At 48.5% G+C, this 12,415-nt stretch overlaps 1 protein-coding gene across 1 annotated transcript in view; it reads right to left on the bottom strand.

Moving 5' to 3' along the window:
• The window catches only part of LOC113175727 (transmembrane protein 87B), a 52,961-nt gene that overhangs the window by 26,260 nt on the left and 14,286 nt on the right, over positions 1–12,415 (bottom strand). The window contains exons 9-11 of the mRNA XM_077792062.1: positions 8,521–8,620; positions 5,173–5,266; positions 875–946 (exon numbers count right to left, since the gene is read on the bottom strand). Coding sequence (XP_077648188.1) covers positions 875–946; positions 5,173–5,266; positions 8,521–8,620 — 266 coding nt within the window. The remainder of the gene's footprint in view (positions 1–874; positions 947–5,172; positions 5,267–8,520; positions 8,621–12,415) is intronic.

Raw genomic sequence — 12,415 nt, 5'->3', positions numbered from 1 at the left:
GTCAGGCAGAGAAGGGTGAGGCCAGCAAGAAGGGAACAGGAGTGGGTGTGGGACTGGATTTGACTGGGGATTTCCTTGAGGTCAGCAGGTGAGAGAAGGCCTTCCAGAGGGCTATGCAGGCTCGGGCTATGGGTCAAAGTTCAGGGCCCTCAGGAAGGAGAGGGCTTAAAGTGTGGTCCAGACAGTATCTGGTGCAGACTGGCCAGTAGATAACAAGAGGTCAGCTAGGCATTCACGTCCTGTGTGGAGGGGGCTTCTTTGTAGCAGACTTTTCCCAGAACACAAATGCAGGGATTTCTGAACCTGGATTCAGGTAATGTCGCCTTTCAGAAGCAAGGATTGCAGCCAGATCTCTGCCTTGACCCTGGTTCCCTCTGGAGCAGACCAGCCAGCGTTGCTTGTGAACTGAACACTGCCCGGGTAGAGCTGGGCACTAGAAGGGAGCGTTTATGCCTATTTTAAATTCTAAATATTTCATAAATCAAAAACTTGGTTTTCATATGAAAACTAAAGTAGTTGGTAAAGCTACAAAACTGCTTTTCAGTGTTCCTGAATGGTGAATATTACAAAGAACATCAATTTCTAAAGTAACATAACCCAGTCCACCAGAACTACTGTTAGAACTTACAAAAATGCTTTTATTCCTTAAACAACAAGATGAAAAAACCTGGCCTTGTTTAATCATTTGGAAATGTTTTTTAAAAACCAGGGAATAAAAATATCAAAAGTAAAAGGGAAGCTGCCTAAGCCTTCACTTACCAACACACTGCTATTTGGGGTACAGTATAAACCACTCCTCCCGTGATAGGAAAGCAGCAGCAAGAGCAACAGGCTTGTCCCCAGTGAGGTCCCAGCTTGTGCTAGGAAAGGATATCCACCAGCACAAGCCCGAGTCGAGCAGGGAGAGAGGCAGGCTGGCCAGAAGGACAAGGTCAGAATCACTCGCCTGCAGCAAAACAGCAAAACACAATAGCAGAGAAAGTGGGAGCACATATGAGAAAAGCTGGGCTTAGGAGAGTTGCGGCTCTCCTGTCTTCCTTGAGGGTCAAATTCTTACATGAGTAGCCATGTAAGTTCCTCAGATTCAGAGGAAGCAAAGTCTTTGGTTGAAGCATTCAGTTCTGTGTCTATCGTGCCCTACTTCTCATTTGTCATCTGTGATCATTGGGGACATACGCTGGGGTCTGTTCTGTTTTTGGTTTTATACATACAGCAGACTTTCTGCTTTAATAGTGGAAATTAGCCAACAGCAATCTGAAGGCGAACCTCAAGAGTTCAGGATCCAGCAGAAATGGATACTAGATTTCCTTCCTCTCATCAAGGCAATTCTAATTTCTGGACTTCTGTTTTCTTTCTCCTGGTACTGGGGGTTGAACCCATGAGCACATTTTGGCAGGGCCTGAGACAGACTGAGACAGGGCCTCAAGTAAGTGCCCAGGGTAGCCTGGAACTTGCAGTGCTCCTGTCTCAGCCTCCCGAGTAGCAGGAGTGTGCCCCAAGCCCAGAGGGTGCTATTTCTTAACGAGGCACCTCAGAGGGCCTGTGAGTATAATTCAGGAGTCTGCAACAGCCCCTGTGGGCAGGGCTCCTGGAGTGGGGCATGTTCTGTGGGGAGCTCCTACGGCTTTCATGGTATTTCCAAAGCCATTTCTAATCCAGTACTCAAAGAAGGTCAAGAACCACTGCTTTGAAGAGAAAGGATAATGAATTAAGTCCAGAGTTGTTTTTTCAACTTGGAAGTTCACAAATACATAGTTTACAAAAACACTTAGAGTTCACAAATAGGGACTTTAAAGAATAGACAGGCCAGGCTTAGAAAACATCCCACATGGGGCTCAGAGAAGCCACGGGCAGGGCTCCCTCCGCCAGCAAACCTGGGAGAAGGAGGTCTTCCCTGTAGGGAAGAGACATAGGCAAGCTCAAGCCCTCTGGGCCTTCCTGTGAGAAACAGATGAGAAAATGAAAAGAATGCAAGGGAAACAGTAAAAAAAAATAAATGGAGAAAGATGAAAGTGTTACAGAGTGGAAACAAAAAGAACATGGTAAAACATGAAACCTATCGACCAGGACAGTGTCAACAAGGATGTAATGTGGGAGAGACAGACCACGTCCAGGGTACGCACAACCTCAACTCTGCTCTGACCAGCTCACATTTTCTCTAGAATTCCTCCCATTTCCCCCAGTCTCACCACAGAGGAAAAAAAGACAGGGATCTCCACCCTTAACCTATGACTCAAGTCCCTGCAGGACCCAGTTGCCACTGTCCCCACAGTGCCCCCGCTGCCACATGCCGCAGCCCCTCCACCAGAGCCTGCTCCATGCCTGCCCTTCCCAGCCCTGCACGTGGCACGGCAATCTCAACAGCACAGGTCTGTCTCCCCAGGGTGGTCCCCTGCCCTGCCACCTCCCTCAGCTCTGCTCCCCCTTTCAGCCTCGTCTTCCCCTGCAGCGAGGCACCAGCCCAGCTCCTTACTTCACTGGGCCGCCTATTCTCCTTGGGTGATGTCACAGCTGCCTCCTTCTCCCACCACACGACTTCTGATCAGACCCTTGGCTCCAGCTCGACCCCTCTGCAAATTGAAGCTGTGATGTTTTTATTTGTACTTCTGGCAGTACCGGGGTGGGACCCAGGGCTTCCTGCACACCAGGCCCAGCACTCCACCTCAGAGCTGGGTCTAGCCCGGGCTGGCACTGCCAACTCTCTTCCCAGGAACACCCTGGGCTGCCCAAACCGCCTTCATTTTGGCTCATTCTCCAATTTCACCACCCCAAGAACTGCCACACTGCCGCCAGTAGCCCCAAGGATACACCTGAGACCTTTGAGAACCCATTTCTAGCAACGCTACTATTGGACTTACATCTTTCTGACCCTTAGTAGGTCTTGAGGGCCCTGCAAGTGACTCCTGACCAGACTTCCTGTCTCCTCTTCCAGGTCACCTCGTAGCACTCCCAAGTCATGCCACCCACTTGTCGTGATTCTCCTGCTCTCCACGGCAGCTGCTAGAGGGACTTGTACCCCGTGCTGTCCTTCCTCTGTCCCACCTGCTCGATTCACAACACACGTGCCCAGCAGGAAAGCTGCCCAGACAGTCTGCCACTGTTCTCTTCCTACGATCTGTTCCCCTCATTTCTTCCTGAAAGCCTTTCCCAGTCCTCCTGATAAGTGCCCCCTGTCCTGTCGGTTTCAAAGTCAGTGTTATTGTTCCTATGAAGGCTTCCTTGGTTTTACGCCAGAATTAATTTCTCCTCCCTCTGTTCATATTAACCACTCTAAAAAGGCAATTGCTACTGCAGTATTACTGCTAGTTATATATCTGTCCCCTCTTTAGGGATGCAGGGACAGTCTTCTTCCTATCAGTACAAGGTACACACAAAGCATCTAAATTCTGGTGGAATTAAACAGAAAATACAAAGACAGTCCTTATCTGGGGAGTTATTACTTCTTCACCTTCAACTAAACTTATATACTAAGATAACAATAATTCATAACCACATTTCATCCTATCATTATTACGAATTAAAAGTAATCTGATTTTAATGATACAACAAACTGTTTTAGAAGGACACAGTAAAGGATATGAACCACACAAAAATGGAGTCAATAACTGCTAAAATAATGTCACCCAAGACAACAGCTAAGTGGTTAGAACCCTGGAAGATAAAAACAAGGAAGCCTGAATGTAAGTTTCATCACAGTTTAGCAATTATTATCTGATAAAGGAAAACAATTCAGTTTATTTTATCACTGTGTGATGTCACATAAAAAATTTTCTCTCTTAAGAGAACTGTGGTTAGCATGTGAAAATGATCTGTTTGGCAGTAACAAATGTCAACTGGTCACCAGCTCACTTGATAATAGCAATGCAAAACTATTATGGGCTAGCAAATAAAAAGCACTGAGTCCCAAGCTGCCAATCTCCTCCCTCTCAGCAAATCTCCAGCCAGTACTGCTAATGAACCAGACTCCCCACTGTGTGAAGAGGCACAGGAAGTAAAACAAGGAGGGCTGCACCTGAGGCAAACACAAACCAAGACTTCACCCTGACGAGTCATATTTAAAACAGTCACTAAAATGTTAGGTAGAAGGTTAAGGAAATGCAATTTATGTGCGCCACTTAAATGTGGAATAGGTATCTTTTCTATTTTCTTTTTAGCAAAGAAAAATTTCATGTGAATTATATAAATGTAAATTCAGAGTTCATTATTATTATGAAAAAATAAATCTACTAAAAGAAAAAAAGAGCAGATGAATTTAACAGGTATGGATGTACCACATGAGAGGAAGAGAAATGAGGCTTTGACATTCACTGGACAGATGTCCTGCTTTGGGGTCAGATTCAGTATGTGAGAGAGGCTTTTTGTGGTGACACACACACGCCCCCCTATGCACAATGATCTGATTCACACATCTAACCCAAAGGTCACTCTGGGTGGCATCACAAGGTAGGGTACAGTCACCTTAATCACCCAGCCCAGTCGAGTATTAAGAAAAGCCAAAGCGGGACATGGAAAGGTCCTCACAGATGAAGACATCACCCCTTCCTCACCAGCAGCACTGCTGCCCACGTCGCTCAAGTCTCTGTTCTCAACGTACCTCCTGGGCCTAACAATGGGGCCTGCTGAACCCCCAAAATAGCCACAAGAGACAGAGAAATCTCACAACCAGTAAGACTTAGGGAAGCGATGAGATGTCATGCTGATATGCCTGGAGGGTGTCATTGACTTTGTCCACTTGACACATCTTAAAATCCAGAATGAAGGAAGATATGAATGTGTGCAGATTGAAAATGGCACAGACAATGTTCTTTATGAAGAACCACTGGACAGTCTGAGATAGAGCTGATTCTGAGGAGGACATCATGTCATAAAAGGTAAATATCCCAGGGAAAAAAGCTCTGCTGGGGTCTTAATAAAATTTCTGGGATCTTAAAAAAAATCATCTCAGGAGCTAAAATATGTTTCACAGCAACAATAATAAAGGGTTGGTGGGAGGGCTGGGGTTGTGGCTCAGCAGTAGAGCACTTGCCTAGCACATTCGAGGCCCTGGGTTTGATCCTCAGCACCACATAAAAATAAACAAAATTAAAAACAAAAAACTATTGTGTCCAACTGAAAAAACAAAATAAGTATTAAAAAGAATAAAAGGGGTAGTGGGAATCATGCAGTTCTTACCCCAATGACTCTCATTACACCCTCCAGAGCAGCAAAGATGAAGTAGAGCAGTCCCAGTCCAATCACTCGGTGCATGACGGTTCCTAGACGTGGCCTACAGCCAAGGGAGACAGAGGAAGGGAAGGCCGTGAGAGCATGGCACACGGGAAGGGCACCTCTAAGCAGCTCAGTCTGCCCCAGCCTGGGAGGCACTGTCCCAGGATGCAGTGGTCTTCCTATCGGTCCCTTCCTGTAGGACCTGAAGCTGCACAGGCCAGGGAAGCACAGCTGGAGGACAGCAGAGTGCCAGAGGACTCTGCTCAACTTCAAGCAACACAATGACCACAATCGGATACTCTTTCTGCAAGTGGACCAGAAGGCTGTGGAAACTGAGAAGCTAAGTGACCACTTCCAATGGCCACTGGCAGGACCCCTACTACAAACTGTTGTGAGACAGGTCTGCCTGGAGGCCACTCACTGCTCTTCTGACTTGGAGGACAGATGGACTCCAGGGCTTTCCTCTGATCTCTGCCTGTGCCACTTGGAACAGGAGCACTAACAGAATCTAGCTTCATTCTTTAAACTGAGAAATTAAAAATAACATTTCTGACTTGTAAAACACCAATGAACTAGAGAAATGCAAAGGTAGTGTTTTTTATAATCAATAATATGAAAAAAAAACATTTCATGACATTTTTAAGTCAGAATTGACTGCAGCACATACATTTAGAATACAAAAAACCCTTTTCTGAATCTTTTCTGAATCTACCAGAATAAAACCTGATTTTGAAAAAAATAAGGCAGTCATTTTGAAATAAAATCTAAATAAAGATTAAAGTCCATAATTAATCTTTAAAATTATTTACCTAGTTTAGTGAATCTTCTAGTTACAACCAGAAAACCAGAGTGGAGAGTCCAACAGGAGAAGCCAGCAGTGGAGGGCTATTCAGCAAGGGCCTGTGCCCCGCCCCACCCAAGCTCCAACACACTGCTGGTGCTGAAGCTCACAACCAGACCTGCACTGCAGGGCCGGACCCTGGCCACGGGGTCTATGCTGTCTACCGTACAGGCCACACAGAGCATTTGAGAAGGAATCTCAGTGACCCCAGTGAAAAAAAAGGCCTCCTGCCTACAGCCTTTTCAACTCCCTGAAACCCAAGCTCACACGCACAAGCAGGCATTCGGTGCAGGTTACTGAGCATGTGCTAAGGACTGCACTGGGGCTCAGAGTCAAGGACCCAAGACCAGCAAGGCTCCTGCCCCGGGGACTCACACTTGAGTGTAGGGGGGCAGGCAATAAATACTAATGGCCACAATAGGTGGCTTTATAAAAAAGATGAAGGGCCGGGGGCCACCCAGCATGCACTATGGAGTCCTGGGAGATGGTGGAGGAGCACAGGTCTGGATGGGGAGGAAGCACTGGAGCCCGGTGCAGAGGGAAAGCTGGACCTGTCAAGGCTGGGATTTTGTCAAGAGGCCGACCAAGGCAAAATCGAGCGGAGGCGGAGTTGGAGTCGGAAGGCCAATGTGGGCACTCCAAGGCTGGGGCTCAGCAAGGGAGCTGAGGAAGGAATAGCCAGCGACTGAGGACAGAACTCCCGAGGCACTCTGCAAACTGAGCAAAGCCAGGGCTCAAACAGAAGCTAACAGCTGGACCCCTGACCAGCCTAAGCAGGGCCACGTGGACAGGCAAGGGGACATCATGGTGACCTGACAAGAGGGGTCTCAGTGGATCAGTGGGGGCAGAACCTCCCCTGGGGATGTCAAGATTACACGGGAAGTTGGGGTGACAAGTGCAGGATGCTCACAGGAGAAGTCGCACAGCACATGGTGACGAGAAGTGAGGTAGGAGCAGGGAGGGCCATGGGGGGATTTGGGGACCTTGCTTTTAAAAATGGTAGAAACAGAGGGACCAACCGGGGAGGAAAATCAAGACAGGGAAACTGGAACTGCTGCAGGGGCACAGGGCAGAGATGTGTGCAGGGCCAAGAGAGGTGCGTGTAGTGGGTGTCCCAGCAAGCCAGGACCTGAGAACCACAGTGCAGAAGACTCTCAGCTAGGAGAGAGCCAGGGGCAGCTGTGAGGGGGTGGGCGAAGGTGGAGACTTGAGAAGAGGGGTGAAGCTGCTCTGCAACGGGGTCTAGGAGAGACCCCAGCAGTAGCTCAAGTGCACAGGGCAGTGAAGTCCAGTGCCGTCCCAGGCAGATGTCCCTGTGCAGGGGTGAGCCTGACACAGTCACAAAACTGGACTTACCCAGCTGGACTGGGCTGCTGTCGAGAAGGCCGACCAAGAGAAAGGGCAGCAGCAGGGGCAAGAACCCTGCGGGACCAAGGAAGCTAAGCCAGAGAAGCCAAGTGAGGACACACAGGGAAAGGGACACTGAAGGTGCTAGGGCCCAAAGGTCAGAGGGCACACTGGGGACAGAAAGAACAGAAGCCAATTTATGAGAGACAGGAAAGAGGAGACGGCAGTTGAAAAGATATGTTCAAAATTAAAACTATGAAGAGGGTGCGCTTAACCATGACAGTGAAGTTTAGAACAAGACCACGGGACCAGCTGTGGGAGGAGCTGAAGCCAAGGGCAGGAGAGGTGGGCGTGAGCCCATCTGCCCAGGACCAGGAAGCACAGGAAACTCCAGCAGGGGAGGTGCTGGGGAGGAAGATGAAGGGCAGGAGTCTGGCAGCCCACAGAGTACCTTGAGAAGATGCAGCAGGGGACCCAGGGGACCATCTGAAGGCGTGAGCTTCTGGGAGTAAGAGAATTTAGGAAGGCAGGGAGAACAATGGTCTGAAAAGAGCAGTGAGGATAAAGAGGACGAGTTCTCCCGACTCATGCCCAGGAAGCTACAGACTTGAGAGGAAAGGCCTGCTGGTGGCTCCAGGCTAGCGAGGTCCTCAGGGAATGGTCAGGTTCATTAGAAATCCTGCTGACACGGTGTCTAATCAACTCTATAACACTCAAATGTGATTTTAAAAGCTTTTCTGTACTGGCTAGAAAACAAAATGGCTTGAACTTCAAGAATCATTTTAGACTTTCCATCATCCTTCAAGTTAACACTTTGTTAACCTACTATAAAGTTATTAGAATTCAAATTCAGAATACTTATTTGAAAATAACATAAAATAACTAGCACATGGGAATCTTTTTACTTTTTTTGGCCGAGGATGGGACCTAGGATCCTATGTATGCTAGGCAAATGTTCTACCACTAAGCTACAGCCCCAGTCCGGGAAGTCTCTTAAAACCATTTTCTTGCGGATTTTACCCTTGGGGATTTGCATAATGATACAGAGAAGGTTCCAGTTCCACCAAGATCATAATGTGTACTAGGTAAGAGACAGGGTATGTTTCCCATGCCCCACTACTTACTTCACAATACCATAGCCCAAGCTCACAATGATCACCAGGAGGCGGGCCAACGTCCTCTTAACTGCAGATATCAACTCGGCGAATATCAATAAGCCTTGGGCTGAGGGGGAAAAAAGAAAGTACTTCACCGTGTGTACCTTGAAGGCCTTCCACCCAAGATGTTAGACGTGTGCTCTGAACAACTACAGTCTGAACTCAGAACAATTAGCCAGATTTTCTTTAAAAGTTCTTCTCCAAGCCAAATGATGTTTGAAACCTCAGGGATGGAGAAGCCATAGTCTCCTGAAGAATTCGCTCCAAAAGTGCTCAGCTCTGCTGGCAGTGCTCTTCTGTCACCCAGTGCCTGTCTCCTGAGCATCCTCAGTTCTTTCCCCTGGAGGTTACCCACAACTCTCCCTCTTCCTGTCCTGTGACTACCTGAAAGTCATAACACCCACCAGAATTCTTTCTCAGGATGCCTTCATCACTTATTTATGTAAAACGCATCTGTTAGGAGTCCAGCACTTGGCCAGCGTGTTGAGGCCCTGGGTTCGAACTCCAGCATCACATACACACGCGTGCATGCACATACGCATGTTATGCTCCCACTGGGTGGCTATAACAGAACAGAAACCTTGATCCCCACCTGCATGGGACCTGTACTCTGCCCAAGTAAACAGAATTCACCCTATTTCCTGCATGGTGGACGTGACACAGTAACCCTGGGACTGGAGGAAGCCCAACCTGATCCACAATAGGACTTGAAGGCTAAGCATAAGTAGGTGGGAAAAGAAAGGGTGACCCAGAGATAATGGCATGCACCAGGCGAGCTGGAGGGAGGAGGAGAAGCTAGCACATAGGCATGCTGACAGCAGGCGTGGAATGTGGATGCTGGGAAAAGAGCCTGGCGACAAAGCACGACCTCTCATGCGGGTCTTGGCCCTGTTATGGAGTCTGGGCTTGTGCAGTGAGAAGTCAGTAACGGCGAGTGGACCCGGGAGTAAGAGGGGCAAAGCCAGCCTTGTTTCTGTTTTGGTAAAGTTCTACTGAAAAGCCGGGCCCCATGCCTGCGTGTCTTCTGTGGCGGCCTGACCCTCCACAGCAGAACTGAGAAGTCAGAACAGACACAGGCTGCAGAGCCAAGATGATGTACTCATTTGGCCACTCAGAAAACATCGGCAGACTACTGCAACAAAAGAGACAGCTTGACCTCCCAAGATGCTCGGCCCACAACAGGGTCGGGGGTGGGGGTCAGGAGCTGGGGTGGCGGGGCAGAGGCTGAGGGCAAGAAAAACACTCGACTGGTCAATCCTGAAACCTCAGCAGGATAGGGCGAGTCCTGGCAGCAAAGATGGAGAGAAGTAGGCAAATGTTCAGAGAGCAGCCGGGGCTCAAGGCCAGTAACAAGGCCCCGGACACTTTCTCTCATGGTGTTTTCAGCTCTGTTCTGCACGAAGCCCAAAAAGAGCCTTTCCAACATCTCAGATAGGCAGGGAACTGGAGGGCAAGGAAGAAGGCAAGGAGGCGGCTGAGGTCTAGCAGCAGCAGGAGAAAAGCCTGGACGGGCAGTGAGCTTGGGATTAGACAAGGCAGGTTCACAGGCAGAAAGGATGAATGTCATTTCTGCACACAGAGGCTAGCAAGCTGGTAAGGCCCTCAGGGGTTGGTAGGTGACACGCAGGTCTGTATATTGGGGACAGAGATCCTGACAGAAGACACAGCTTTACAAGAAACCAGAAAGGAGGCCTCCAGGAGAGGCCAGAATGTGAGGAAGGGGTTAGACACAAAGGTTGGAAGACAGGTGTACTCTCAAATCCCCCGCTACTCCATCAGAACCGTCTGCCCCTTCTGAAGCAGTGCAGATACACCTTCCCAAGCAGTGCAGATACACCTTCCTGGAACAGCCTGACCTGCAGCAGGTTCTCAGTTCCGCCCCAGCGACTGCTCCCACGCCACTCTAGGGCCGCAGGAGCTTGTGGGAGGCAACCGCCCTCTCAACTGCCTATGCCGAGTTTGTTTTGCGTCAGCCTCAACCTTCAAATCCTTCTAAAAACTTTGCCATCCATATTTCTGCAATCTGCACTCCAACCCCGAGTTTAAGATCTTACCCATTAAATTCCACTTCCCTGTTCAGGATGTCATGTCTCTTTGTGTCCCATCATATATCTTCAGATGAAAAGGGTCTACTTAAAATGACTCTCTAGGCCTCTTAAGTATTTATTCTCCTGCCAGGCTTTCATCCACAAAACTGAATAGAATGTGACAAAACTGAAAAGAATTGAATAGAATGGACAAGACTGACTGCATGACCTCTTCTGATAACCAGTTTCAGTTCATATTCCTATCCTGTCTGTAAGAAATCACAAGAGACCCCACAAATACATTGGGAAAACCTAGCTATCTTAAGTTTATTACATTTTCTCAGCTGCCAGTCCAGCTGCTCACCAGATAGAAATCAGCCTGACAAAACCTATTTTCAGGGGCCCTGACAACCACTGCTTCCTACCCTGTTAGTGGCTTTTCCAGAACAATGCTGAGCAAGACAGTTCACCTTACAGAATGCCCTCTTGGGAACATCAGAAGGGACACCAGCCCATGCCTAATTTCCAGGCACCTCTGCTATGCGACAGGACACTGAACGGCCGCACAGGGTTTCTCTTCCAAGCCATCTGGTGCAACGTCACAGGAGGACCTGGCATTCCTGAGGATGGCGAATGACCTCTCATCTCTTCACGGACCTCCATCCTCCGTTGCTCTCACCCAGGTTCAGGCCACCCTTTGCACTCTCAGCTCTGCATGACCACAGCTGACCTGCTCTCTCTGGCAGTCTGCAATGCTTCACCGTAAGCAGCAGACCCACCGGTCTCTCACCCTGAGCTAGAGCATGTGCGTGTGCACACCACACCACAAATGCTTCTACAGCAGCAATTCCCCCACCAGGCACCCCTGCACGCTTGGCCTTTCTTTATTCTCTTCCATAACCCTTTTAAATGCCGTATTTTGGAAAATTTCACATATTCCCCAAAGGGAAAAACCAGTAGAGTGAATTCCCACGAACCCCAGCTCGGCTTCAGTAATTATCAATGTTATCACAAATGTTTCATCTGTTTTTTTCTCCTGGAGTATTTTTAAATAAACAGCAGACAATGATGTCCATGAAACTCTGTACCAGGATCACTTATAACTGTCACACAGAAGTACATTTCGGGGCTGGGGCTGTAGTTCAGAGGCAGAGCACTTGCCTAGCATGTGTGAGGCACTGGATTCAATCCTTAGCACCACATAAAAATAAAACAATAAAGGCATTCTATCTACAATTACAAAACAAAACAAACAAAGAAAAAAAAAGAAGTACATTTTGGAGTACATCCAACCATCCTGAGCTCTTCCCCCTTTCCACAGCTTCAGTGGGGGAACTGAGCCTCTATTTCCCTGGCCTTGTGGAGGCCACCTGGGGAGGCCTAGCACACGCCATCCCTGCCTCACACGTCCCACTGTGTACACAGTGATGGTGCCACTCCTGCAGGAATGAAGAAGTGGGAAAGGACACAGCAAGGTCCAGGCATTGTCCACCTTGATGTCACTGACTTTATTCCCTGTGGTCACGTGTCCTTTGTTCTTTTTTAGAAAAGGGAAAAGAAGATGGGTGGGAAAAGGGGCTATTTTCAAAGGACCAGCCTCTTCTCAATCCTCCTGTCCAGAACTTGGTGTTGTTTTAATATAAGCTGAACCTTAGAGAAAGGGAATAAGGGAATCTTCTTTTTTCCAGGAGGGAAAGCTATCAAGAAGGAAAACAGAAAACGAAGAGGCATGCTCACCCAGACCAGGGACCCACAGCAACTGCCTCTTCTTGGCTTCCCTCCTCCTCATCTACAACACGGCTCCTCCCAACCCCTGCAGGAGGGGGCACCTTCCA

Source organism: Urocitellus parryii, chromosome 12 (genome assembly GCF_045843805.1).
Source record: "Urocitellus parryii isolate mUroPar1 chromosome 12, mUroPar1.hap1, whole genome shotgun sequence".
Lineage (NCBI taxonomy): Eukaryota > Metazoa > Chordata > Mammalia > Rodentia > Sciuridae > Urocitellus > Urocitellus parryii.
The sequence above is the reverse complement of the archived record's forward strand: the minus strand, read 5'-3'. Positions and strand labels throughout refer to the sequence as shown.